Source organism: Ursus americanus, chromosome 5, assembly GCF_024610735.1.
Source record: "Ursus americanus isolate L20-20 chromosome 5, mUrsAme1.1.p, whole genome shotgun sequence".
Lineage (NCBI taxonomy): Eukaryota > Metazoa > Chordata > Mammalia > Carnivora > Ursidae > Ursus > Ursus americanus.
The window spans coordinates 14432433-14460047 of NC_142131.1; the positions used below are offsets into that span (position 1 = coordinate 14432433).

The 27615-nt window shown below is 37.8% G+C and overlaps 2 protein-coding genes across 3 annotated transcripts in view; one reads left to right on the forward strand and one right to left on the reverse strand.

Moving 5' to 3' along the window:
• RHOBTB3 (Rho related BTB domain containing 3) overlaps positions 1 to 6371 on the reverse strand; it is a 53205-nt gene extending 46834 nt beyond the window's left edge. The window contains exons 1-3 of one of the 2 annotated variants that reach the window (XM_045796453.2): positions 5758 to 6371; positions 5353 to 5578; positions 582 to 768 (exon numbers count right to left, since the gene is read on the reverse strand). In XM_045796453.2, the coding sequence (XP_045652409.1) occupies positions 582 to 768; positions 5353 to 5578; positions 5758 to 5759 (415 nt within the window). In that variant the 5' untranslated portion in view covers positions 5760 to 6371. The remainder of the gene's footprint in view (positions 1 to 581; positions 769 to 5352; positions 5579 to 5757) is intronic. The other variant, XM_045796452.2, reaches the window with a different exon arrangement.
• Positions 5357 to 27615, forward strand: part of SPATA9 (spermatogenesis associated 9) — a 63792-nt gene continuing 41533 nt past the window's right edge. Inside the window, exon 1 of the mRNA XM_045796250.2 lies at positions 5357 to 5496. The gene's annotated coding sequence lies outside the window, so the exon portion shown is untranslated. The remainder of the gene's footprint in view (positions 5497 to 27615) is intronic.

Below are 27615 nucleotides of genomic sequence, written 5' to 3' on the forward strand. Positions count from 1 at the left end.
TCAAAATTCCACCAAACCAAAGTGAATTCTGAGTTGGTCCTAGGACTTCTGACAATGATATGCACAGCCACCACTGCTGGAATGGACTGAGCCAACGGAATCCATCAGCCATGGAGGAAATGATTCTCTCTCTCTCAGGCGGGACCGTCAGTGTCTCCAGCTCGCTCGTTCCTGGCTACCTAAAAATCCTGCTCCGAAGCCCAGTCCTTCTGCGGACAATCTATCCTTCCCACTGGACAGACATTTAGAATGTCAAAAGCAATCTTCCAGAGCTCAGTGCCAGCCTAATACCTCTCCTATATCAAAAGAATACAATTACTGACTTCCTTCACTTCTGTGGAAGAGCAATTTAGAAGACAAATTTGTTCCCATCAGAATCCCAGCAGTAGTCTGTGACACTTTCCTTTGATGTCTCACTATCATATCCAGTGATGGAGAGATAACAGCTGGCATTTGAACATAGTCATTTTTTTTTCCAAAAAAAAAAAAAGACCCATAATAATCATTAATAAACTTAACACTATTTAAAATGAACATGGAACCTGCACTCCTATCACAAGAAAAAAAAATTGAATACTTACCATTTTGTCTGGTACCAACAGCAGCAATGATTACTGGAACTGAATTTAATGCCCTTTTTATCACTGGAATATAATTATCCTTCACTTCGTGGAAGGAGAACTTGTCATTTACGTTGTATTTGATCACGATGATGTCGGCACTCCCAATTAGGTTTCTAGAGGTATACCAATCACTGTCAAAAATGTCCTAAACCAAAATGCAAAGAGCACTCTTTAGTCGACTTGTCTTCAAATCAGTCATGAAGTAAAATGGGACACATGCCATTTTTTGCTATAGTTTAATTTTTGGAATTCATAAAAAGAATTTGTTTTTAAATAAGTAACGACCTAAAATTAAAAATGTCTGAAGCCTACCAACTCTTCTCTTTTTACGTATTCATTTAGCCTAGACAACAGTGTAGTTGTTGTACTGTGAAGCAGATCTACAGAATTACTGAGTGTCTCATGAAATAAGCAGCCCCTTTTTAGTAGTTGTACTTAAAAATAAGCACTTTGTTTTAAAATTATGCCATACTTTTATCACCTAATAATTTTGAAAATGTTAGCACTACAGCATTAGATGCCCAAGCATCAGTATGAGTAAGGAAGCTTCAAAGGATTTTCTGTGACCCAATTAGACGCTGCAGGATTGTTCAGTGTTTTAAACTGCGATACATTGTGAATTCTCCGGAGTTCCATATATTTTATACATATTTTCAAAATTTATAAATACTTTTCAACTTTATCCATCCTTTGGACAGTACTGTATACATACGTGTGTGGTATGTCTATGTGTAGGGACATATGTTTCATAGAAAACACCGTGTATTATAAGGTCTTAACATGGTAAGAAACAAATTTTCAATTCATGTATTTAGCTTATGTAAGTCAAAAATTCAGGATAAACCTTTCAATTTTGAAATTTTCACTTCTGGACTACAGTTAATAATATTTATATTTAGAATCAGGACCAAAGTAATTTATCACAAAGCCTACTTCTTAAAAGCTTTGATATTTTAAAAGTATTTTTTCAAAGTTTTTATGTGAATAGTAGCACAAGAAAAATATATATCTTAATACCACTGCTAAATATGCATTAGTAGGTTTCTTCTCATATTCTAGTTAACTATTAATCATTATTTGTCCTTTCATGTGGCCTTTGGTATGTATTTCCAGGATATATTAAAGCTAGATTAAGAAAATAGTTAGATGTGGCTAACAGGTCCAAAAACTGTTGGGCTATGAAAGTCTGCACTTTGATATATGAGTCCAAAACAGGGTAATAATCCTGGAATCAGTCGATCAAGATCCATGTGACAGAGCTTCTACCGTATGACAGAAAATTCTAGGGAAGTGTTACACAGCAATGCCCTTTTGCAGAGAGAGCTGCTTCTCACCAGTACGTCCACGGTGTTCATCAAAGCCTCTCCCAATTCCCTATATCCACCCCAACCCACCCATTTCCCACAAGTACACTCACAGTAACAAGAACTGCAGAATTTTTAGGTATAAATACCCTATTGAAAATAGGAGCATTTAAAAATGAAGTTTAAAAGGACCAAAAGAGAAAAATAGGCAAACTATGGGAATATAAACACCAAAGGCAAAGTCTTGAACTTGAACTAAGAGGGGGGAGAAGTGAAATGGGAAACAGATCAAGAAAACGTGAAAGCTTCCCAGCAGAGTTCTGCTAATTTCCAAATCCCAAACCACAAACCCATTCAGTTCCAATTGTATCTGTTATAGTATCCGAGCTCAAAGTATACACGCATAACAAGGGTACGCAAGTGTAACAAAGAAAGAGAACAAAGTCAGATGAATGGAATAAAAAACAACAACAAAAGCTAAACATAGGTGGGACCAATATTAAACAGCCATTTAACTCTGAGAGAACAAATCAAAAGTAACTGCTCTTTGCATTCCAAACAGTTTAAAATTCCAGAGTTACTGGAGAGGTGTACTGGGCAAAAAAGAGATATTTAGAGGAAAATGTCATGAGAAAATGGGTTCGGCATTATCTGTTGTATTGAGGACACGAAAACTACAAATAATTTTATTTTTAACACAAATCAGATTTTCAAACCCTGCACAAGAAAATTGCACATGCATTACCTCACTACTTTTTGTGGAATATTTTTGGTAAACAGGAAAAGATCTAGAAATAAAATAACATAATTGCACAAAAAAAGGAGGGTAGGTTTGAGAAACACATACCAAATAATGAACTGCGTAAAACGAATCTGAAGCACATTTATGTTAAAAGTGCCAAGTATACGGCAAGGATCCAGAGTGAGGCTACGGATCTACAGAAGAAACTAGAAAAGAGAAGCACAAACTATCTCACTCCGATTCCAAGGAAACAACACCACATTTCTAATCAAGCTATGTCAAAGAGAAAATGCTCTCCCGGTTTCTAGAAACACGAAGGAAATCAAATTCTCCCACCCCTTGTAAATCAGTTCCAGGATTTCCTCTAGGAGGTTATGCAATGCAAGACTTGGAGCCACACTGGGAGAATGGAACTCATCTTGTAAAAAAAATAACCCAAAATGTTACAGCAAAACAACAATTTTAATCTACCTGACGGCAGGGCTGCAAATACAGCACCTACTAAGTACTAACACTGCTGCCTCAATGTACTGTATTTATGTAAATTTGAGTGATGTGTAGGGAAACTTAACTTTCACTCAGTATAAGTGATATATAGTTACACTAACGTTGCAATAAACACTTTATTACTATAGTAGCTACCACCTCGAGTACCTGCTACATGTCAGCTTTTATCCTAAGAACTTTACAGGTATTATCTCATTCACTCTTCAGCACAGCTCTAGGAGGCAGGAAGTCTTTAGGAGGCAAGCAGTCTTTTTATTGTATACACAGGGAAGAACAGGACTAAGAGAAGATAGTTGACTCACCAGAGAAAACCACTAAGCACCAATGCGGGGATCTGAAATCAGGTTCTTTTGCTATCAAAACCTGTGCTCTATCTGCTTTGCTATACTGAATATTCTGTTCCAGTACATGTCAAGTATCAGCTGATAAATACAATCAACTTGGATATCTCAGATGGAATTTACTTACCACAAAGAAAAGAAAAGCACCTTGTAAAGGGAAGCTCTACAAATGTTCTCCCTTATGCTTGAAGACCATTATAACCCAAAAAAGTGCACCAAAGCTCAATGTCTTAAACAGAACCAGAGTCTACACAAACAAAAGGTGATTATCACAATAAACCATAACGAATCAGTATAGGGCAAAAATCTGGACTACAGAGGCGTATTTTAATTCATTTGGAAGATTTCATTTACTACAATACCTGGGATCACAAGTATTGTTTTTTGCTAAATTAACAACATAAACGGGAAGGAGTTAACAGCTGCAAGAAAAAACAGGAAAAGTAATCCTAACATCCTAATTCAGCTTATTTTATGTTCCCTACATTTATTTACTCTATTCACTCACATTTGTTCAACTGTGTGTAAAACCAGTAAGTTTTTAAACTGTATGATCTTTCACAGTGAAATGGCCAAAGTAAAAGAAGTGTTTCATTTGCTTGCATAGACTCCAGCCAGCAAGTTCCTTACCAATGCTTCTTATCATTGGCATCATCACTATGATATATGGGAGTTTAAACCCGGTTATTGAAAAAAACCCATTTTTCATTTATTTTAGCCTATAAATATAAATATCCTTTAACTGAAAATTTATTTGAGCTAGTGATCTTTTCATCCCATAATTTGCGTAAGTAATTTTTCTCGGTATATTCCATACATTCCTTTAGAAAGGTGTATTAGTTCCCTATAGCACATAATTCAGTTTTTTAAAATTGATGTTTAAAGGTAAAATCTCACATAATGATAATTTGTATTCTTTTTCAGACACTAAGCTTTCTTCAGTTACAAAATATAATCTTTAGCTTCAGTTATAATATTGTAAGTCCAATATCAGAAATTTTCAAATAAGATTAAATGAAAACATTTAAATAATTACTGTTATTGTGTATTACATTATTACTATATTATTGTGTACTGAAAATATTTGTGTGTCAGAGAGTAGATTCCTTTCTCCTTTTATCAAGCACTCAAGAATCAGGCTAGAATTTTATCGACTTCATTACAATTTCTTTTAATTATTGCAAATTCTAAAGGTTTCTGAAAATTCCAAGCAGTTTTACTATTTCTGATTTATGAGTCACTGAAAGCAAACGGCCAATATAACAAGAGTAACTGCATTATTAAAATTAAAAACACTAATTAAAAAATTCAAAGGAGGATAGTATTATAAATGAGTGGTTTAAAATTAATTCTCAGTCTCTGTCTCTTCCTCTCCTTTCCAGGGGTCCTATTCCTGAACTGTCCCAGTGAAATTTATTTTTGCTTGTGTTGAGCTTTCAGAGGACTTTATTTTTAGAACACTAATATTACACTATCACCCACAGGGTAGGCATGAAAAAACATTGCTCTCTGCTGGTGAAACTTAGTGACCCCGTCCCTTGGGGTTGTCACATTCAACTGCCAGCTCCCAAGGGACAACCTACAGCCGTGAATCGTAGGAGTAAGTGCTCCATGTTGCCACTGGGGCTTTTTGCGTTCGAAGAGTGTTCTATGACCGGGCTGCCTCCTGCCTAATGAAACAAAGGAAAGCAAAGATTTCCCCCAAAATGTTTTAAAAACTCTACCCAGGTGACCCTGACGGTCCACATTCATGAAAGGGGGAAAACGGAGAAGAGGGAAAACCAATGAAAGAAAAGCTCTGTCAGCCTCGGCACAGAGCAGCTGCCACCTCTTACCCAGACGGGACAGTCGTGGACCACCAGCTTGACATTCCCAAACGCGCTGGCCTGATACTCGGTGAACACCGGCCGTGCGACCGTACTGGTCGCGTTCAGCAACAAGCTGCTTTCGTCCCCCGAGACCAGCGGGCTTCTCCCCAGGTAAGTGCGGATGAGCCCCGACGGCCGATTGTCCTGGTGAAACGCGTCCCCCTCGTTCCCCAGCGCCACGATGTGAATGGACCTACACGACAGTGAAGGGGAGAGGGGGAAAAGAGGCGCGTGGTCAGCCCGAGGATCACTTTAATCCGAACAGGAAGGGCGGGGGACAGCGCGCGGCGAGGATGAGCAGGAGCCCCTCGCGCTGGGGCGCACGACACGCGTTGGGGTAGAGACAATGGCAGGACTGCGACGCGTACGTACATGATCTCAAATCCAAGGGCAGGGCGGCGACTCGTAGAAAAGCTGCTCCTCGCGGCCTCTCTGGGCCAGGCGGCGGCGTATTTACCCGCAATCAGCTCATCCCCGGCCGCGTCCCCCTCGCGCGCCTCCACCGCGGCGCGGCCGACGCAGAGCGGGCCCGCGCGAGCGAGCGAGCGACAAGGGGGCCGGGGACGTGCGAGTCGGGCCGTGTGCGCGCTGCCAACCAGTCAGGAAGTGCCCGGGAACATCCCGAGCGGCCCGCCGCTCCCCGCCTCCCCGGCCGCCGCCGCCGCCGCTGCAGCCAAGAGTGGCCAGGCGCCCGGGCGCTGCAGCCCCCTCTCTGCCGCGCTCCCTGGGCAGGGCAGCTGTCGCCTCCTGCTGCTGCTGCTCCTCCTTCTGGCCGAGAGTGGCTTAGGAGAAAAGCCGGGGCCTCCGCCCCCTCGGCTGGCCTGGCAGGCGGGCGCAGCACGTGCTGGCCTTGGGGGTCGAGAGGACGCGGGGGGCGCGCTCCCCGCCGGGGCCCCGGGCCCAGGCAGCGGCCTCCGGATACAAAGGAGCAGCCCGCACAGGGCCCCGCGGAATATAAATTAATAAATACAACGCCCAAGCCTGGGAGCTCCTGATCGCCAATCCGCCTGCAGCAAGTTTGTTCAACTCGAAAGGCTGTAACCAGAGCCAGGGAAAGGGGGGTGGGGCGGTGAGGCCCCCGCTCCCTAAAGACTGGGGAAAAAAGAGGTAGGGAAGCTAGGCATTCAAGCCCGTTGGCCGCTCCAGCAGCCCAAAATTTTTTCCCCTCTTGGCCTTGACGGAAAGTGTTTTACCACGTCTGCCGCTTTGTCATTTGTCAACATGCGCTACAGCTGTTTTCTAAAAATCATACTTGTGAGAAAAAAATAAAGGCAACATTCATGCTAGAGCAGAAAGGGTTCTTTGTTCATACACCAATTAATTTGCTAATATCGCTTTTGAGGGATTATTTACTATTTCAAGCTATATTTGGCATATTTTGCCAAAAACTGCAGGGTTTTTTTTAAAGTGCTGGGGTTCTTATTGTGATAGTTTTAAAAAGAAGTTACGTGTGAGATGTTTAACGTGTTTACAAGCTAAATGCTAGTTTACTTGGAGATTTTCAGTACACATTCTGGCTACATATTTAATAATAGCTCCTTAGACCAACTGAAGTAATAACGATCATGCTAATGCAAGGATACTTCAGATTCTTTCATGATAACGCACTGAAGTAAAGGTTATGAAGGTTTCTAAAGAGACTCAAACTACCTTAATGCAAATGAACACTGGAATCCACTAACACCAAGAACAAGGGCCAGAGGTTACTCTGGGACTCAGCTTCTCCATAAACATAAAAATTTTCACAAGTGCTCTGTGTTGAAAGAGTTTTTATTTATCCCTTTCCTTATTTATTTTGCCCTACTTTAAAATTTCTTTTCTCAAAAGAGCTATTTTGAGGGCATGAGGTATTGAAGAGGTACTGAGGTACTGAGTAGGGCAGTGAAAAGACTAGGGTAAGAGGCCTTTGGAATGTGAACAGCTTTTTATTATGGGCCCTTGCTGCTCAGTTGGAAGCAGTATAATACAGTTTCTCATGCTTCTAGGGTATGACAAGAGGCATTCATTCTGTAGTCACTGGTTGGGTTTTTTTTTTTAATCTAGTTTCCCTTGCACTAAGTATAATTTCTCTTTTAGTCTCTAGAACATAAACCATCCTGAACTACTTAAGAGTTTAGGATCACCTTTTCTCTTGGGGCAACAGAAAATATTTTCTTGTCAGTCCCCTCTAGTAACCACAGGTCAAAAACAAAGACAGTAACAATGAATGGATAAAGAAAATGTGGTATGTACCTACAATGAAACATTTGGACTTAAAAAAGAAGGAAATCCTGTCATCTGTAACAACCTGAATGAATCTTGAGGGCATTATGCTAAGTTAAATAAGTCAGTCACGAAAAGACAAACACTGCATTATTCCACTAACATCAGTTATCTAAGCTAGTCAAAATCTTAGAAACAGAAAGAATGGTAGTTATCAGAGACTGGGGGTAGGAGGAAATGGAGAGTTGTTCAACGAATAGAGTTTCAGTTTTGCAAGATGAAAAAGTTCTAGAGATCTTTTGCAAACAAGATGCATATAGTTACCACTATTGTAATGTACACTTAAAAATGGTGAAGATGATACATTTCATATGTCTTTGCCACAATATGAAAAAGGGGGATCAGATTGGGACTGGCAGGAAGAGAGACAGCATTCATTTTTCTCCTCTATTATTGAGTATGTGAGCCAGGCCTGTGCTAGGCAGGCATGGGAGATATTAAGATATATAAGACTCAAGTGTTACCCTTGAGAAACTAAGTCTATAATTAAGGGTCACTATATTGTAAATATTAATCACCCAATCCTTTGAAAACATACTGGTTCCTTAAATAATTATAATACAGGCTCACACATTCAGTAGCAGAGGTAGGTACAAAGTACAAGGATAAAGTTCAGTGAACATTAAGAAGAGATCTGTGCCTGTGTGTCATCAGAAAGAAGTTCATAGAGGAAGTAAACATTGTCTTGGGTCTTAAAGGATGAGGAGGAATTGCTAGATATGGAAGAAGAGGAGAGAGGAGGAAAGAGAAAGAGTTTTAGAAAGAATGGACAGACATCATATGCAAATCACAAGTAAAGGTGTAGAGACATGGAAAATCATGGCTTGTTCAGGGAACGGCAAGAGCTGAAATTCCTGCTGGAGTGCAGATGCCTTTATTACAGCAAGCAAAAAAGGCAGTGACTTCCCAAGAGATTTCCAAAGGCAGACCTGGTGACACTCAATTATAGATTAGGAATGCCTCTGTATATATGATAGAGCTCAGCTAGGTGCTCACCAACCCTATCTTCTCTTCCAGCACCCAGAGCTAAACTACATTTCCCAAAGTTTTTACATGTAGATAGGGCCATACAATAGGTTTTGGCAGTAGAATATAATCCCTGCTGAGCAGTTAAGAAAAGCATGCCTTCTCCACTCTCTTTTATCCCTCTTTCTGCTAATTGAATGAAGCCACGTCAATGTTGAAGCCATGTGTTTGAAATTGTTGGTCTGCAGCATGGAGGAAGCCTGTGTCCCTGAATAACTGGTTATAGCACAGCTGCCCCACTGCATGCATTGTACTGAGACATGAGTGAGAAAATGAATCTTTACTGAGTTAAGCCAGACATTTTGTGGTCAATTACTACAGTAGCTAGTGTTACTTATCTTGACTAATTCAAGATCGCAGATGGTCCTTTTCCTGATATCTTAAAGATTCTTTTCAGAATTATCTTAAGACTACTTTTACATAGTTATTTTCCTTTTATTTACAATGTTTATTTGGCTTATATATTTGTAGTTTCCCTCAGTAGCATTTAACAAGAAATTTACTTTTACCAGGGTGTGACAAATTCGATTATTATTATGTCCTCCAATCTCAAGGTCACTGGGGAACAGAAAAGCAAGCACCTCTAGCCCAAACAATATGTTTTCCTATTTTCACAGCTGAAATGCCACTATTTTATATTCATTCTAATAGATGTTCTCATCCCCCAGATAAAATGTAGCCACATATGCGTGTCAGGTATGTATGAGGTAACTCAATGAGTTATTACTGATCCCCAGATCATGAATATTAATATACCAGCCTTTGAAAAATAGGCTGATTCCTTAATGACTAGAGAGGAAGCAAGTGTTACTACTAAGGGTAGATCTGAAGAATTAGGGTTGGCATAGGATTTTTCCAACTATGTTTCAAGGAAACTAGTTTTCTACCTGAGGAGGCTGGGGAGAAAGATGGATGCCTAGAGAGGTCTGAGCACCACCTTCTCGTAACTCAATCAGACCAGTGTTATTGTCATCTAATTTTAAAAAATATATTAGAGTTTCAAGTTTATTTTCAGTAAAAAGAGGGGGTTTCTAACACTAAAAAAACCCCACAAAATCTTAAAACACTTATCTAGAGCAAGGGTCTCCAAAGTGGGGTACAGAAGTTGACCCCTGAAATTTTAGAATAAAATATTTGAACTTCTATGTACAATTACATATATTTTTTACCAAAAAAGAGGGGAAAAATTAAGCTTTACTTATATTTAATGTGAAGACTGGCAGCAGCACCCCCACTTGATCCATAAGTGGGCAAGCAGCTGGGGTGCTCTGGGAAGAGGGCGGGGAGCACAGCAGCACATAATAGGGGAGGGGAGGACTCTTGCCTTTGTTCGCTTTCAACATACTGCCAAATGGTGCAAATTCTGTATCTAACTAAGTGGATTTATGTATGATATTTGAGTAAACTAATTGTTATGACATGGACCAATGGCGGTAGTGTTCATAATGCAAGAACAGGCAAACACAATTGGCTGAGCTACATTTCTGATGCCCTTTGGAAGCTACCTTGCAAAGTAAAAAACTAATGACTAATCAGATCTAACAAGGTGGCCATAATCATTGAAATTAGAAAGAACAATGTTATAATATGAATTTACACTATTACTGACTTTACCCTCAGTGCGTGTTGGAGTTAATAGATGATATTCTGAACTGATTACAATTAGCTAGCCATTTAAAAACTCAGTATTCCAAACATGAAGGCAAAACTCCACAGTATCTCCAGCATAATTAGCAATGTACTATTTAAGCAATACTTTAAAGAAAATTCATATATTATAAATGCTAAAAAGCCTCTTCTGAGCTTTCTTAACAATGAAAGTCAAAAAGCAACATATGATTGGGAAAACAGTTTTCTTCTTGCCAAGATGAAAATGTCTGAAATTATATATGGAACACAAATGGAAAAAAACAACTGCATTCCTTTGACAGCAAATACCTTGAGAATATGCATATAAAACACTGCGAAAGACCCCAAGACACAAGTACTGGAACAAGTTACACAATGTGGGAAGTTTACCATAAAGTTAAACTGAAAGCACAGATGTTTTTAATATGTCTCACATTATGGTAGATAGGTTCTGTTAGGATAGATTCTGTTTCAGTGTGGTATTTACTAGACTGTGTTTCAATAATGAAATACATTTTAAAATGACATGTTTCTGTGAGCCACTAAAGGAAAGCTACAGTAGATAATCTTTCTCAGCTACTTCTTTAAATGGTATTTTAAGTAATAATTGAATTTTTAAAAATAAAAACTATATTTTATGCAAAACTTGTGTAAGTGTAATCACTGATTAGTCGTTTTGACAAAAACTTTTTATTAAAAAAAATAATAAAAGGGGGCGCCTGGGTAGCGCAGTCGTTAAGGCGTCTGCCTTCGGCTCAGGGCGTGATCCCGGTGTGCCGGGATCGAGTCCCACATCGGGCTCCTCCGCTGGGAGCCTGCTTCTTCCTCTCCCACTCCCCCTGCTTGTGTTCCCTCTCTCGCTGGCTGTCTGTCTGTCACATAAATAAATAAAAAATCTTTAAAAAAAAAATAATAATAATAATAAAAGGGAGGATTCCAAGCTAAGGTTACAGTGAGCGCAACCATGTGAAATTCATTCATGGTACATCTTACAGGCAGTTATTCCAGCAAAGAAGTTGGGGCCAGAATACATAGTACTGTAAGATGTTAAGTCTACACCAGACTTGTGTAGCGTTTTTAAAAATTTCTTCACTGTGAAATAGAACACACATACACAGAAAAGTGCATAAAACCTATCATAAGTTAATAATTATAAAATAAACATTCCTAAACAGCTCCCAAATCAGAAAACAGGGTACTATCAGCATTCATGCAAGGGAGCAGGCACACGTGCTCACACACACACATGCACACACACCCCTGAGGCCCCTCCTCAGTTACAGTCCTCTTCCCTTTTTAAGAGATAATCACGAGCCTGACTTTTGTGATTATTATTTATCTATTTTTCTATATAACTTTACTATCCGTGCATTCCTAAACAAACGTCGTTTTGTTTCTTTTTGAACTTTTTATAAGTGGCATCACACTATATATACACTTGTGTGTCTTGGTTCTACGATCATCATCATTTGTCAGATTCACTCATGTGAATGTAGCTGTGGTTTGTTCCTCTCATTTGTTTTTATTGCTGAATAGCATCCAGTGGATACAGACAAGGCCTTTGACTTATCCATTTCATTGTAGATGCACATGAGGGTTATTTGTAGTTTTAGCCTATTACAAACAAAGCCTCAAGGACCACTCTTGTTAAATATATTTGTGGGTATGCTAGGTCACAGGATATGTGTATATTCAACTTTGGTAGATAATATCCAACTGTCTTTAAATGTAATTTTAATTATTACACTCTTCTAACAGCAGGGCATGAGAATTCTCCCCTTAATCCTTTACATATTTAAGTATACTTACTATATGTCAGATATTATATTAAGTACTTTACTAATATTTGAGTTATTTAATTTTCATAATGACCTTGTTGAGTAGGTTCTATTGCCATTCTAATTCACAAGAGAGAAAACTGAGGCACAAAGAGACTAAGTAACTTGTCCACGGCTACATAAGCAATGAGTTGAGGAGTTGGGAGTCCAACTTAGTAGACTGGCTCCAGAGTCTATGCCCTTACCCACTATGCTATGTTGATGCTTGAAAATATTTCCTTCATTATATAATTTTTGTGATGAAAAACACTGCATGTAACCTATAAAAACTCATATCTTATAGGATTTTTTAAACCCAGTTAAACATTTTCCAAATATAATTTCCATGCAGTTTGAAGCCATTTGTTAAAAATATAAACATTTACAACACCTTCTCATTAGACTGTAGAAACAAATGAGTAACAGGTAAATTAGAAATGTATTCATTAGATATTAACCAAAACCCTCACATAACAAGTGGTACTGAAAAATAAGTATTGTGATTTTGTAACCCATCTAAGGAAACAGTTCTTCCATTTAAATCCATATAACTTTGTGAGCTCTTTTCAGAGAACCTTTATTTAAAAAAAAAAAAGATTTTATTTATTTGAGAGAGAGCAAGAGTGAGAGAGAGCACAAGCGGAGGGGAGCAGCAGCAGAGGGAGAGGGAGAAGCAGCCTCCCCGCCGAGCAGGGAGCCTGATGCAGGGCTCGATCCCAGGACCCTGGGATCATGACCTGAGCCAAAGGCAGTTGCTTAACCAACTGAGCCACCCAGGCATCTCTCAGAGAACCTTTAAATAAACTGAATGTAAAAGGAGACATCTAGGGGGGCCTGAGTGGCTCAGTCGGTTAAGCATCCAACTCTTGGTTTTGGCTCAGGTTTGACCTCAGGGTCAGCCCCAGGGTGGGCTCCCTGCTTAGCATGAAGTCTGCTTTAGGTTTCTCTCTTTCCCTCTCCCTGTGCCCCTCCTCCAGCTTGCTTGTGTGCTCTCTTTCTCTCTTTCAAATAAATACATCTTAAAAAAAAAAAAAACAGCAGACATCTATGTTGCTGTATCACAAAATGTTAAACCAAGATTTAAAAAATACTGAGGCACATTTAATTATTGCTCTCTCTAAAAAGCTTTATTAACAGTAACATTATAGAGAAAATGTATTTTGTATTATTACTAATACAGTTGAAATTTATTTAAAATATGATTTACTTCATCTTTAGCTCATCTATTGAAATTTTTTCTGTCTCAGTATGTTAATTGTATTCTTAATGTATTAACAGAAACATATGCATGTAATTTATGAAAATATTGAGGGTGTGTTCAAAATTCTTTCTTATACGGTACTCAGTCAAAAACAGTTTGGAGACTATGGATCTGGCGGCTCGGGCTGTGCTCTAGAGAGCAAGCTTAGGGAAACATGGTAGTAGAGTCCTGCGCTGCCAGGATGCAGAATAGGGCATCAGGCCTGGCTGCTGGGGTGAGGGAGGCTGGGAGAGAGGAAGCAAAGAGGAGATAGGAGAAGGCAACACCGATAAAATGCAGAGCTACAGGCCCAGAAATCAGCCTGGTGAAAAGTGTATTTGTATTGTATTAACTTATCTAGTGAGAGATAAAACTTGCAAATTTACACAAAAATCATAAATTTCAAGACTAGCATTTTTTTTTTTAACAACAAGAGCTTGTATGTACTTCACATAGAGTATTGTAAGCAAAGTCACATACCAGGGTCAGTAATGATACAGTTAGTCATAAGGAAAGTTGACTTCATTCACTTTATTACCTGTGTAATTCTTCCTAGAGAAGTAGCTGACAGATTTCTTCTAGTGGATTTCTTCTAAACTGCAAGGCTGCTATATTGTCAATTCTGTTTGGAGAAGCCAAGGTGATAATCAGAATGATACTTATATGCCCAATCTAACTACCCTAAACTCTTTCAGAAAAGGTCTAAAATGTTCAAATGTTTGTTTGAATAGATATTATCCACCCACCTCTATCCTTGTGCCCAATTGTGTTTTTCAAACAAGCGTTGTTTTCCAGTTAAACTGTTACTTAAAAATACCAGAGCATATGTTCCTTTGAACCAGGGCTGCTTGTTTCTACTAGCGTTTTTCAAAGGATTGAACTTCAAAGAAATCTGGTTGTTCATCCTTTAATATGCCTGCTTTGTCATTTAGTCCTTGAAAAATATATATACAAGTATCATTATCAAGCATTATTGATGGTATCATTTACTTATGCATAATATTTGTGAATATTTCCATTTACAGCTATACAGAAATATAGACTATTAGATTTAAACATTTAAACCTTTCTGAAGATCTCTAATACATTAAAAAATAGATTTTTTTTTTCAATTTTACTATAATCTGGCTCTAGGGTTAACTGTACTAAAAGTTATGCCATTTACTATATGGTGAATAACATAAAATAAAATTTTTTTTTTTAAGTTATGCCATTTAAATGGGTAAATTGCTCTTAAGTCTTCCCATTTCTTACTTCTTCTCTGCTATGCATCCCTGCTATGACCATCCATCAGGCATTGTCCCAACTGGGCATTTCACAAGCCTGCTTTGAAATGTTCTTTTTCATTCAACAGCTTGGACAAACCAATTCACTTGACTTCTGCTCTCATACAATACTTCTGATCCTTATTTTTCTCACCTTGCTTTTTACTTTTCACTCCCGAGTCTATAATACTGTCTGCAGTTAAAAATTCTATTTTACAGTGAACAACAATTGAAATTTTCTTAGAGGCTTTTTTTCTAAGAAAAGCCCAGGTTATACCATTAAATATTAAGTTAACAGCTTGTATCTTTGGTGAATAGTCCTTTTGGCAACGTAACATCCCCTAATGAGGCATTTAAAATTTTCAGCTTAATTTAAGGAGATTTTTTTTTCTCTCTTCCTTTTGTCTTGATTCTCACCTTCTCCAGAGATCCCCCGGGCATATTTTTACTGACAGTCATCTCCATGCTTTAGAGCCCAGTCAATGTTTTAAATCTTGGTATGGGACTTCAGTATTATTTTTGATTGATATTCTCTCTTATCTTCAAGTTAAAATATCTGCACTTGCACAGCTATTATCATCTTTCCAATTATACTACCGGTTTTTTCCCCACTGTAGCCAGATCCAACCCTCTTTCCCAACCAGTAACTGCCCCCACTCCTACAGGGCTGATACTATTTCTGCTAATAAAGGGGCATGTCCAATATTCTTCCTCAAGATCTTCTAGTGTTACAAGCTCCTTCCAGTTTTAGGACCAGAATGGGACAAGGGCAATTCAATCTACATTAAAAGATTGAGTATTTTCATTCATAAGTATCTAGACCTTTCTCAAGGAAGTGATAAGTAGGAGAAACAAAGCAAAGATGATTCCGGACTAATCCCAGTGGCAAGCAGAGCTTCTCAAAATTTCCATTAGAATATCCCCCAAAAGAGAGCACCTATACAACCCCCTCCAACATCCCATCCCTAAACTCCCATCTTTCCCCACTGCCAGCCCAGGGCTTTGTTTAAATTCTCAAGTTGTGCCTTTAAGTCATAGTATATCCTTGCTGATTTAATATAAAAATAAGGATTAAGTTACTTACCAGCAGGTAAAATTAAAGGATGTGCATGTTTATACTGTGACTTTTTCCCCCCCACATACCAAATTGGCCAATCATTAAAAAAACTTATGAAATTCTGAGGGGCAAGAAAACACTTTTCTTCTAGTGAAATCTAGCAAGAAATGACATTTTGTTGAATTGGTTAGTTATCTTTTTATAGGTGAACAGAAACAAAAGAATAATCAGTAATTGTTATTGGAATGGTTGCCATGTTGGAAAAAATCCTGTTTTTATTGGTCATTATGTCCCACTCTTCAGAATAGTGGGAAAAGTTTATGATTCTATGAACGAGAAGAATGAGACACTCAGAAATGTGCAACTCTGGCATAACACAAGAAGCAAAGAAGTATAATACAAACAAAACAAACCAGTCAAAAGAGCAGAGTTTGCTTTGTTTTGTTTTGTTACAAGCATTTTAGTACTCACAGGCTATAGCCTTAAAATGGAACAGTCTGTTACTAGGTCACTACCCATGAACAGTCACAAATTATATACACTGTTAAAAACTCCCCGTGCTAGACTCTAGAATTAGGAGACATTTTCAGCCACCGTACCTTATTAACTCACTATGATTTCTAATGTATCACATAGTCCTCTTGCATTAACTGAGATTGCCACAATGTTTTGCTAACAACTCCATTGTGGTCTCACAGATTCTTATTGCAGGAGGTGAAGATGATTTCAATAGAGTTGCTGTTCTAAACAACCAAGTTCGAAGTGTCATAGGGAGAGGCCAGCTGGGCCTCACAGGCTGGCCTCAGGATGATATTGCCTCAGTCAAGTCACATTTTCCAGGGCTCATTCCTCAGTTTTGCAAGTCCAGAAACTTAATTTTGTCAGGGTGCCCAGAGTTGATCATACTCAAGGGATGAGGTTTGTGCTAACTCAATGCACAAGAGGCCAGTGTATAAACTAGAACACTAATTTGCTCATTTATAATGAGAAGGGTAACTATCAAAAGGCCTAGAAACCTATGATATGTAGCCAACACCTTCTTTTTCCTGCAGGAAAGTCTACATGGAAAGTCTGCTCTTATCTGTTCAGTTCAGCAAGCATTTATCAAGCACCTAAAGTACAAGTCATTTTGATCCCAAGGATGTTTTGTATATATAAATAAACATTTTAATTGGACTTATGCCAGCAATGAATTGTTAAGGAGACATCATTTTCCAGAGAAAACTGCCAATTTATAACTTGATCAACTTCTAAAGTTTTCTCTTCTGATTGGCTTAGGAGAGACTAATATCTATCTACATGATGGAATTAACCACAAAGATCATCCAATAGCCATATTTACAAAGCCATCTTCTAAATATAGCTCTTAACCTGGAGCTTCAAAGGAATCTGATAATCTACTGAACTAGTATGCAAACATTTGTGTTTAATGCACAAATGTTCTTTACTACTAGATTCTCATATCAGGGAGTGACCTAAAATCTTGGAATCTTCCAGAGCCAACCTGGGCAATGTGGGATACCAATACCACCCACTACTCAAAATCAGGGCATTTCTAGAGTGAATTCTTGAAAACTTTATAGCCAGTTTAACCTAATATGCCCCATTCCCTGATATTCTTATTACAGGTCCAACTATAACTTATCTTGGTCATCTAGGTTTGCCTATGCATTTTTTTCCTGCAAAACTTTTCTAGTTTATCTTCTGGAATTCCAACTGGGGCAGAGGGGAGAACCAGACCATTATTCCTCTATCCTTCTAAAGAACTGTTCTTCTGACCCAAAGGTTCATTTACTATACTTCCTTCCACCTGTCTTTGTACTGTCATGTAGCAACCTCCCAGTCAGCCCTACCCCACTTCATACACTGTGCACTATTTTTCTCTCTACTTCAAATATGTCTATGATCCTCCGTGATGTCAGTGTGCACATGAACTACTCTTTCAATTTCTTAGCCTCTTCATTTTGATGACCTTCACCTCCACTCAACTTCATCCCTCCTTTCCCATGGCCAGTCTTTAGGTATTATCCCTACCTGCAACTATTTCTCATTCATATATTCCATAACCTGGACACACCACCTTCCATACTTTCATTTCCTTCATTCAGTTGCTCTCTACTCATGCTCTCATATAACATCCAAACCCTTGACCCTTCCATGTTCTCCCTCTCTGCTAGCCCTCTTCTGTCTTCATTTCTCACCCTATCCATTTGAGATCCCATGGTGCTTCTCTTTGTCCTTAGCCTCACATTCCTTGTTCTATTGTCCTTCAGTCTAAAACCCCAACCCTGGATCCATTCAGGTGTCTGATTTTTCCATATCCATATTTGGGTTGCTAAGTAATGCTATATAAGTCACCATACAGACTGATGGTGCTAAAATTCACGGTCTCCAACTTCAACTGAGTATTTGGTACTTCTCGGCAAACCTGATTATTGCTTTTGTTCTCCAAAGTAGTTCAAACCTTCTCTCTGTCTTCTCAGATTTGACATCTCTTCCCCTTCCTCTCTTCCCTCATGTTTTCTGTCCCAGAGAAGAAGGAAGCATCAGATGGGGAACTCCCCTCAGCTTGCCACTACTAAGCCGACAAGTTTATATGCAGCCTTCAGTCACAGCGCAATAAATATCCCTCATCTTATTTAAGGCTAATCCCTCTGGTAGTGCTGTGTGTGTTCCCCTTTCGACGCTGGAGGAACTGCACTCCATCCGTTTCCTCTTTCTTCTCTGGTGTCTTCAACATTTACCTCTCTACTATTTATTATTGTCAGTATTTAAACATGTCCAAGTCTCTAGCTCAAAGCAACTTTTTTTTAAAAGAAAATATCTTTTAGTCTTGAGTAATTTAATTATTTAACTTGTCAGGACCTGTATGCTTGTTTATGACAAATTTCTAGTGTTTTAAACAGACTATTTTAAGTGCTACAGATTTGCTCACCTGGAAAATTGTTATGACTTTGAAAACTAAAGTATTATACAAGTTCTTACTGTTCAGTATTGTTGTCTTCTTTAAACTTTTAAATTATGAAATATACAAAAAGCACAAAACATAAACACATGGTTTAATGAATAATTGTGAAAACAAACGCCCATTTAGCCATCATTCATATAAGGAAATACCCCAACCCTTGTGTCCTTTCTAGATACTTTCTCACCCTCCTAGGGAACCACCATTCTGAATTTTATGGTAATAATTTCCCAGCTTTTCTTTATAAAGTTTAACTCATTCTTTGCCTACCCAGGCCCACTCTTTTCTCTTCTCCCTTCTCCACCCTCTTCTGTATACTGGGAAGTTAGCTTATATGAACTGTATCAACAGATTCCTTTGGCCTCTGGCTTCCACTTGCATTTATCAACAGGGAGATCAGAGGGAGTGGAATGAAACAGGATATTTTCCTTCCCTGCCTCCTCCCCTAGAGTCTCCCCAAGGGCTAGCCAAGTCAGTTTTATTACCAACTGTGTTCATCAGGGTAAACAAAGAAACATAATCAGCAGGGTGTGTGTGTGTGTGTGTGTGTGTGTGTGCATGTGCTTATATATATATAATACTGTCATACATACTGCGCTGAAATATCTGTCATATATATATATATATATATATATATATATATATATATATACATATATATATATGTCATACATATATATGAGAGAGAAGGAGAGAGAGATTTATTTTAAAGAATTGGTTCATGTGATTGTGGAGGTTTGGTAAATCTAAAATCTGCATGGTAGGCCAGCAGGCTGGAGATGTGGGGAAGAGTTGCAGTTCAAGTCGAAAGACTGTCTGCTGGCAGAACTCCTTCTTGCTTGGGGGAGGTCAGTCTGTTCTATTAAGGCCTTCAATTGATTGGGTGAGGCCAACCCACAGTATGGGGGGTAATCTGCTTTACTCAAAATCCACTGATTTAAATGTTAATCTAGAATGAATAAGTCACAGGAATAAAAGTCACAACATAGGGAATATATTCAATGATACTGTAATAGCGTTGTATGGTGACAGATGGTAACTACACTTGTGATGAGCATAGCATAACATATGGAAAAGTTGAATCACTATGTTGTGCACCTGAAACTAACTTGTGTGTCGATTTTGCTCAAATAAAAGAATCAAATAAATATTAATTTTGTATTTGAAAATACCTTCACAGGAATCCAGAATAAGTTTGACAAATACATGGGCACCATGGCCTAGTCAAGTTGATAAACAAAAATAACCATCCCAACAACCAAAGGCCACTATTTCTAGGAGACTTAACTCTCATGCAACTCTCACCCTCTGGGCTCCCTCTGCTTACCCTTTTGACCTTAGTTATGGCTTCTGCTGTTATCAGCACTAGGACACTGTATACCGTTCCTTATACCTTTTCTCAAACCTTGCCCATACCTTTTATTAAACAATCTTCAATTACCTAGCTTGAGAATATCAATACAACTACCCAAGTGTGCAATCCCAGAAAACAGAGTGCCTGTTTTAGAACTTGATGTAAGTAAAGTCAAGGTGTGTGTGTTCCATTGTGTCATGCTTCCTTTGTTCAGTGGTATTTACAGAAGTTTCACCCATGTAGCAACAGTTTATTCATCTTCAGTGCTGTATAGAATTGAATACATGAAAGTACCTTATTTATATATCCATTCTAGGGTTGATGTATCGATATATGTGTTGTTTCCAGTTTGGGGCTATCATAAATAATACTGCTATGAATATTCCTTACATGTACCTATGTATGCAATTTTTTCTACAGTATATGCATGGGACTGGGAGTATACATAATAAAATAGGCACATATTTAATTTCATGAGATAATGCCCATTTCCCAAAGTGGTAACCCCAATTTATATACACACATAGTATATGAGTGATTCTGTTACTCTATATTGTCAGTAAAGTAACCATCTTGTTATTTTCATACCTTTGAATTTTTGTGACTTGTGGTAGGAAGTAAGTCATTGTGATTTTAATTTGCATTTCTCTAACAAATAATAAGATTGATTTTATTGTCCATTTGGATTTCTTCTTTTATAAGTATCTGTTGAAACTTTTTGTCCATTTTTACATTGAGTAGTCTTTTTCCCTTGATCTGATGAATTATTTCTTTATGCTAGATTAGAGTCGTTTGTTGGCTATCTCTGTAACAAATATGTCTGCCCATCCTGTGGCTTATCTTTTCCTTTGTTTTTCTGAAGTCCTTCAATTTCATGATGTCAAATTTCCTTTAAAGTTAGAACTTTTTCTGTCTTGTTTAAGAAATTCCTCTCTAACCTGAAGTCATAATTTTTTTCTATATTATTTTTGTAAGTTTTATATTTTGCCTGTCACATGTAGGTCTTTAATATATCTGGAAATGACTTGTATATGATGCAATTTTACTTTTCTCCATATGGATATCCAACTGTTCAAACGTCATTTATTTAAATGAGTGCTCTTTCCCCACTGCTCTGTGGTGTTACCTATTTCATAGAGTAAGTGTCCATAAATGCATGGGTCTATGCTTTTCTATTGGTTTATTTGTCTGACCTGCCAATATCATGCTGTCTTAAATATTATGGTGTTAGAAAAAAAATAATTATGGTGTTAGGATAACTAATTCTACTCAATTCTACTTCTTCAAGTGTCTCTTGCCTGTCCTTGGCTCTTTACAATCCTATGTAAATTTTAGAAACATACTGTCACAGGGTGCTAAATGAGAAAAATATGCAGCCAAGAATACTTTATCTAGCTAGGATGTCATTCAAAACAGGAGTGATAGAAAGCTTCCAGGACAAACAGAGACTTAAAGAATTTGTGATCACCAAACCAGCCCTACAAGAAATATTAAAATGGATCCTCTAAGCAAAGAGAGAGCCAAAAAGTAACATAGACCAGAAAGGAACAGAGACAATACACAGAAACAGTGACTTTACACGTAATACAGTGGAACTAAATTCATATCTTTCAATAGTCACTCTGAATGTAATTGGGCTAAATGCCCCAATCAAAAGACACAGGGTATCAGATTGGATAAAAAAAAAAAGCAAGGCCCATCAATATGCTGTCAGCAAGAGACACATTTTAGACCCAAAGACACCTCCAAATTTAACATGAGGGGGTGGAAAACCATTTATCATGCTAATGGACATCAAAAGGAAGCTGGGATGGCAGCCTTTATATCAGACAAATTTGATTTTAAAGCAAAGACTGTAATAAGAGATGAAAAAGGATACTATAACATAATTAAAGAGTCTATCCAACAAGAAGATCTAACAACCATAAATATTTATGCCCCTAACATTGGCACAGCCAAACATATAAGCCAATTAATAACAAAAATAGAAGAAACACATTGATAATAATGTAATAATAGTAGGGGACTTTAACACCCCCCCCCCACTGTAATGGACAGATCATCTCAGCAGAAGATCAACAAGGAAATAAGGGCTTTGAATGACACACTGGACCAGATGGACTTCACAGATATATTTAGAATATTGCATCCTAAAGAACAGAATACACATTCTTCTCTGGTGCACTTGGAACATTCTCCAGAATAGATCACATACTGGGTCACAAATCAGGTCTCAACCAGTACCAAAAGAGTGGGATCATTCTCTGCATATTTTCAGACCACAATGCTTTGAAACTCAAACTCAATCCCAAGAGGAAAGTTGGGAAAAACTCAAATACATGGAGGCTAAAGAGCATCCTACTAGAGAATGAATGGGTCAACCAAGAAATTAAAGAAAAAATTTAAAAATTCATGGAAACAAATGAAAATGAAAACACAACCATTCAAAATCTTTGGGATGCAGAAAAGGCGGTCCTAAGAGGGAAGTATATAGCAATACAAGCCTTTGTCAAGAAGCAAGAAGGGTCTCAAATACACAACATAACCTTACACCTAAAGGAGCTGGGAAAGAACAGCAAAGAAAGCCTAAACCCAGGAGGAGAAGAGAAATAATAAAGATTAGAGCAGAAGTCAATGAAATAGAAACCAAAAGAACAGTAGAACAGATCAACGAAACCAGGAGCTGTTTCTCTGAAAGAATTAACAAGATTGAAAAAACCCTAGCCAAACTTATCAAAAAGAAAAGAGAAAGGAAGGAACCAAATAAATAAAATCATGAAAGAGGAGACATCACAACCAACACCGAAGAAATACAAACAATTATAAGAACATATTATGAGCAATTATTTGCCAAAAAATTAGGCAATCTGGAAGAAATGGATGCATTCCTAAAGACTTACAAGTAGAAATCCTGAACAAACCCATAATCAGTATGGAAATTGAAGCAGTAATCAAAAATCTCCCAACAAACAAGAGCCAAGGACTGGATGGTTTCCCAGGGGAATTGTATCAAACATTTAAAGAAGAAATAATACCTATTCTTCTGAAGCTGTTTCAAAAAATAGAAATGGAAGGAAAACTTCCAAACTCTTTCTATGAGGCCAACATTATCTTGATCCCCAAACCAAACAAAGACCCCACCACAAAGGAGAATTACAGACCAATATCCCTGATGAACATGATGCAAAAATTTTCACCAAAATACTAGCCAATAGGATCCAATGGTATATTAGAAAGATTATTCACCACGACCAGGTGGGATTTATTCCTGGGCTGCAAGGTTGGTTCAACATCCGCATATCAATCAATGTGATACTCTACATAAATAAAAGAAAGGACAAGAACAATATGATCCTCTCAACAGATGCTGAAAAAGCATTTGACCAAGTACACCATCCTTTCTCGATTAAAACTCTTCACAGTGTAGGGATAGAGGGAACATACCTCAATATCATAAAAGCCATCTATGAAAAGTCCAGAGCAAATATCATTCTCAATGGGGAAAAACTGGGAGCTTTTCCCCTAAGGTCAGGAGTGCAGCCGAATGTCCACTATCGCCACTGCTGTTCAACATAGTACTAGAAGTCCTAGCCTCAGCAGACAACAAAAAGAAATAAAAGGCATCTGAATCAGCAAAGAAGAAGTCAAACTCTCACTCTTTGCAGATGATATAATACTTTATGTGGAAAACCCAAAAGACTCCTCCCCAAAACTGCTAGAACTCATAAAAGAATTCAGCAAAGTAGCAGGATATAAAATCAATGCACAGAAATCAGTTGCATTTCTATACACCAACGAGACAGAAGAAAGAGAAATTAAGAAGTCGATCCCATTTACAATTGCACCCAAAACCATAAGATACCTAGGAATAAACCTGACTGAAGAGGCAAAGGATCTGTACTCAGAAAACCATAGAACACTCATGAAAGGAATTGAGGAAGACACAAAGAAATGGAAAAACGTTCCATGCTCATGAATTGGTAGGACAAATATTGTTACAATGTCTATGCTACCTAGAGCAGTCTACATATTCATTGCAAATTCAGTATTAAAATGGCATCAACTTTTTCACAGAACTGGAACAAATAATCCTAAAATTTGTATGGACCAGAAAAGACCCCAAATAGCCAAAGGAATGTTGAAAAAGAAAACCAGAACTGGTGGCATCACAATTCAGACTTTAAGCTCTATTACAAAGCTGTAATCATCAAGACAGTATGGTACTGGCACAAAAATAGACACATAGGTCAAAGGAACAGAATAGAGAACCCAGAAATGGACCCTCAACTCTATGATCAATTAATCTTTGACAAAGCAGGAAAGAACATCCAATGGAAAAAAGTCTCTTCAACAAATGGTGTTGGGAAAATTGGACAGTCACATGCAGAAAAATGAAATGACCATTTTCTTACACCATACACAAAAATAGACTCAAAATGGATGTAAGACTTAAATATGAGACAGGAATCCATCAAAATTCTAGAGAAGAACACAGGCAGCAACCTCTTCGACCTCGGCCACAGCAACTTCTTGGTAGACACGTCTCCAAAGGCAAGAGAAACAAAGGCAAAAATGAACTACTGGGACTTCATCAAGATAAAAAGCTTCTGCATAGCAAAGGAAACAGTCGACAAAATCAAAAGACACCAACAGAATGGGAGAAGATATTTGCAAATGACATATCAGATAAAGGGCTAGTATCCAAAATCTATAAAGAACTTCTCAAACTCAACACCCAAAAGAACAAATAATCCAATCAAGAAATGGGCAGAAAGGGGTTTGGGGGTTCTGAAACACACCTTCACCCCCCCACACACATTTACACCCCAATGTTGCTACTTATTGTAACAACTGAAAAAAGTAAACTGACTTTTTAGAAAAATGGAACTATTCTGTATGACACTGGAATTGTAGATACAACCACTTGCATTCGGCAAATCCCATACAGTTATACTACACAAAGACTAAACCCTAAAGTAAACTACAGCCTTTAGTTAATAATAATAATAATAATAATACAGCAAAGTATCAGTATTGCTTCAATTATAACATAGGTACAGCACCAATGCAAGATGTTAATAATAAAGGGGGAGGGAGTAATATGGAAACTGTACTCTCTGTTCAATTTTCCTGTAAACCTGAAGCTGCTTTAAAAACTAAAGTCTACTATTAAAAATAAAAGGAAAAAGTTAAAAAAAAAAGAAAAGAAAAGAAATGGGCAGAAGGCATGAACAGACATTTCTCCAAAGAAGACATCCAAATGGCCAAGAGGCACATGAAAAAATGCTCCACATCACTCAGCATCAGGAAAATACAAATCAAAACCACAATGAGATATCACCTCACACCAGTCAGAATGGCTAAAATTTACAAGTCAGAAAACAACAAATGTTGGCGAGGATGTGGAGAAAGGGGAACCCTTTTATGCTGCTGGTGGGAATGCAAGCTAGTGCAGCCACTCTGGAAAACAGTATGGAGGTTCCTCAAAAAGTTGAAAATAGAGCTACCCTATGACCCAGTAATTACACTAGTAGGTATTTACCCCAAAGATACAAACGTAGTGATCCAAAGGGGCACCTGCACCCCAGTGTTTATAGCAGTGTTTGTAACATATATAACAAAAAGCTAAAATTCTCACTTCATATGGGACTCATAAATAAATATATAAACATGCCAAAGGGAAAAATATTACCAAATATATATGTTACAAATGCAATATGTACCCTCCCCTATTTACACTTAATTTTCCTTTTCCAAAAGAATAGAAAATAATATTTGAGGGGCGCCTGGGTGGCACAGCGGTTAAGCGTCTGCCTTGGGCTCAGGGCGTGATCCCGGCGTTATGGGATCGAGCCCCACATCAGGCTCCTCCGCTATGAGCCTGCTTCTTCCTCTCCCATTCCCCCTGCTTGTGTTCCCTCTCTCACTGGCTGTCTCTCTCTCTGTCAAATAAATAAATAAATTCTTTAAAAAAAAAAAAAAAGAAAATAATATTTGAACATATGGCTTAATTTCATGGAATAAAAAAGTCACCTGATTTAATACGAATGGTACTTTATTGAAATCTTTAAAGAAATGAATGAAGTAAATGCAATATAGCAGAGCAAAGTGCTGACTGCTCCTCACTAGAGATTCTCCTCTATTTAAATCAAGTTATAGGAATGATTTGTAGATATTAGTGCAGAATATGCCAAAGAGCAGCAAATTTTTGAGTCAGGAAGATCTGGTTCTTATCCCATTTCTGCCCCTCAGCAGCTGGCGATAAGGGAAAAAATCACTTAGCCTCTAAGGATCTGTAAGCAAACGGTCTCTATGTAGTATTCCATCCCTTAGTAGATACTTCCAAAATGGATACTTATTCTTAAATATGAGAACAAAGTATATCTAGAGCCCTAAATCAGGCTCAGGTTCTCTGCCAAAAGTTTGAAGATAACACGAAAAAATATATATACGTTTTACATGTTTTATTTTTGGTTTTGCCATAATTAATTTTAAACACCTGGATTTAATACATCTTGCAGAGAAGTTATGTTTTTGTTTTGTTTTCTCTAACAACTCTGTTGACTAAAACCAAGTACTTTGTGTTGTTAAATTTTCCCTTGACAGAAGAATCTTGGCATGATGAAAGGAAACTACTAGCACAGTTGTAAATGGAACAAGGTATTGAACAATCCTTTAAGGATTTATATGTGCTCCATTAACTCTAGTTCAGTAAAAGTTACATCATGAAGTATTTTAGTCCACTGTTCTGGGGTATTTTTACTAGACTATTACTGAAGTAGAAATCTAACTTTACTAAAGCTGTGTTGCCGTCAATATGTAAAATTGTCGAGCTTTCTAATATGACTAGTGTACAAAGTGTACATCTCGTGGCCACTTTTACAGGGTGGTATTTACTCAGCCTGCAAATATTTACTTTAACACTGATCTTACTTACGTGGATCTTCTACTAACACTTTTCCCCAAGCATACAAGCTTTAACTATTTCCATAAGATTAATTATAGATCTTTTTTGGGGGGGTGAATTCCGTTTATAAAGATTAATTTTCTTGGCAACTGGCCTAATACTATTTTCTTCCTAAGTAGCAGAAGCTTCCTCCTTGTCTAGTCCAGGTCAGAGTATCACAAATTTTTATTTGATTAAGAATGAAGCTCACTGCTGATATGCTGTTTGTTGTCAGAATAGAAATGGTTCACGATGTTTTAGTTATTAAAAATAATGGGTAACAAATATTTTCACTCACAAAATACAAGTTATTTTTGTTAGAACAATTGTTAGTTTATTCTCCCATTACCTAATATATGCAAGCCCTTTTGAGGAAGCAGCCACTTGTGGAAGGTATGCTAGAATCTTTCCAGGAAACAGGGTATTATTTACTACAATTAGAGAGTTATTAATTGTGCCCCACTGGCCACTGGCCTAGTAAGATAACAGACTGACCCTGACTCAAAAAGAATTGAGGCAGAAATCTATGCTTCAGATCAAGAGACCAAGTGACCTAGGAATTAGAATTCTAAAATTGTAGAATTGCAGGGTTTTAGAAATCATAACTCACATTTTACTGATAAAGAACTTAGCGAACAGTGAATGACTGGCTAAAGTTCTCAGAAGAAT